General features: G+C 54.0%; 1 protein-coding gene across 1 annotated transcript in view; it reads right to left on the bottom strand.

The window, feature by feature from the left end:
* The window catches only part of FOXR1 (forkhead box R1), a 12,976-nt gene that overhangs the window by 762 nt on the left and 10,454 nt on the right, over positions 1 to 1,760 (bottom strand). The window contains exon 4 of the mRNA XM_008577916.1: positions 505 to 743. Coding sequence (XP_008576138.1) covers positions 505 to 743 — 239 coding nt within the window. The remainder of the gene's footprint in view (positions 1 to 504; positions 744 to 1,760) is intronic.

Raw genomic sequence — 1,760 nt, 5'->3', positions numbered from 1 at the left:
GGAGCGCCGCCGCGCTCCCAAGCGGCGCACTCTCCAGTGCGCCACCGGGCCGGCCCAGGATTTTGTGCTTTGTAGCTCCTGTTCCCTAAGCCTAGAATGCTCTCTCATAGCAGGCCATCTACTTTTCCTCACTCAAGACTCCAATGCCACCTCTTCTCTGAGGCCTTCCTGAACTGCTCCAGGAAAAGAGAAGGTCCCCTTTGCTCATAACCTCTATTACTGTGCTGCTTACACTGGGTGGTCAACATTGTCCTACGCTGCTGGGCTTTGAGTAGGGCCAATTCCTGTTTCCCCATCAATTCCTTGAACATCAAGTCCCACACCATGGGGAAGGTCTCACCTCACACAGGCATCACCAGAGGGTCTCAGACACTGCTATTCTTCCTGTTTCCTACAGATGTCCTCCCCCTCCCCACAATGGTGCAACCCAGGCTTGTACACTCAGCCTTGTGTCAGAGTCCTCAGGTCCCCTGCTCTGGGCCCACGCATGACAAGGCCTCACACCTGGCTGGCTCATGCACTGCTGGATACTCTCCAGCCGAGTGGAAGCCCAGGCACGGGCCTCCTCTGCAAAGCGGCGGTGTCCCTCCTCAGTCAGCTTCCAGAGGCAGGATCGAGGCCGTGTGCCGGCCCCACCCTGTGCGCCCACCGGCACTTTCTCAAAGCTGTCTCGGAAACAGAGATTGTGACGGACAGTATTCTTCCAGCCCTCCGGAGCCGTCCGGAAAAAGGGGAAGTGCTGTCTGTGGACAGGGAGGAAAGGTAAGGAGAGGCAAGGGTTTTGGGGGGGATGCCCTACTCTCAAGCATGTTCGCCCCCCACTCTCAGGCCCAGGAGCCTCTGCCCTTCTCAAGGTGGCTAATGGCAAGCTGGCCTGGACTTGCTCTCCGCTGATGGAGCGATCGGCATGTGGCAACACTTCCACCTGGTGTGCTGCTCAGGTGACCCCTCCTCTTAAGGCCAGTTCACTGCCCCAGCCCCAGGCTCATTTTCCTCCCTTTCTGAGGGTTCAGGACTTCGACCACAGCATGAACAAAGCAGAATCAGGTCAGCCAGCTCCTATAAGAGGAATACTGGTCAAGGAGGGACACCACTTAAGGATTACTATTCTGAGACATTAGGCTCTTCTAATACTNTGGTCAAGGAGGGACACCACTTAAGGATTACTATTCTGAGACATTAGGCTCTTCTAATACTAGAAAAGGGCCAAGAAACTCCCTCACACTTGCTATTAAAGCTAGACATAAATCCCTCCTCTACAGGATTCCCCTGGCCCCTGGTGTACAGGGAGCTAGCCAAGCAGTACAGTCCTAGAAGATGGTGGAAACCAGATTTTATACTGGCTCATCTTGAGAAGAAAGGTGGGAGAAACTCATCTGGACCAAGTGAGTTTGTGTGTTAAAGGAGAACTAAAGGCCGGCCCGTGGCTCACTTGGGAGAGCGTGGTGCTGACAACACCAAGTCAAGGGTTAAGATCCCCTTACCGGTCACCTTTTGAAAATAAATAAATAAATAAAAATAAAGGAGAACCTAAGCCATAAAAAGACTAGAGTTGTTAAGACATGAAAGGGGGTGAGAGTAGCTATGATCCTGTACATGTGTTGGCACACAAGTGCCTGGGAAAAGACGACTGCAAATGCACTTGTCCTCTCAGACCCAGATGGGGAAACTAAGTCTGCAGCCCAGGGCCTGGGGCAGATCGGAAGGCATCAGACCCAGGGCCCTGGTCCCCTCCCGCCGCCCCCCCCCCCACACATACC

The sequence above is a fragment of the Galeopterus variegatus genome, unplaced genomic scaffold, assembly GCF_000696425.1.
Source record: "Galeopterus variegatus unplaced genomic scaffold, G_variegatus-3.0.2 Scaffold1598, whole genome shotgun sequence".
Taxonomy (NCBI): Eukaryota; Metazoa; Chordata; class Mammalia; order Dermoptera; family Cynocephalidae; genus Galeopterus; species Galeopterus variegatus.
This window is presented reverse-complemented; position numbering and strand designations above follow the sequence as displayed.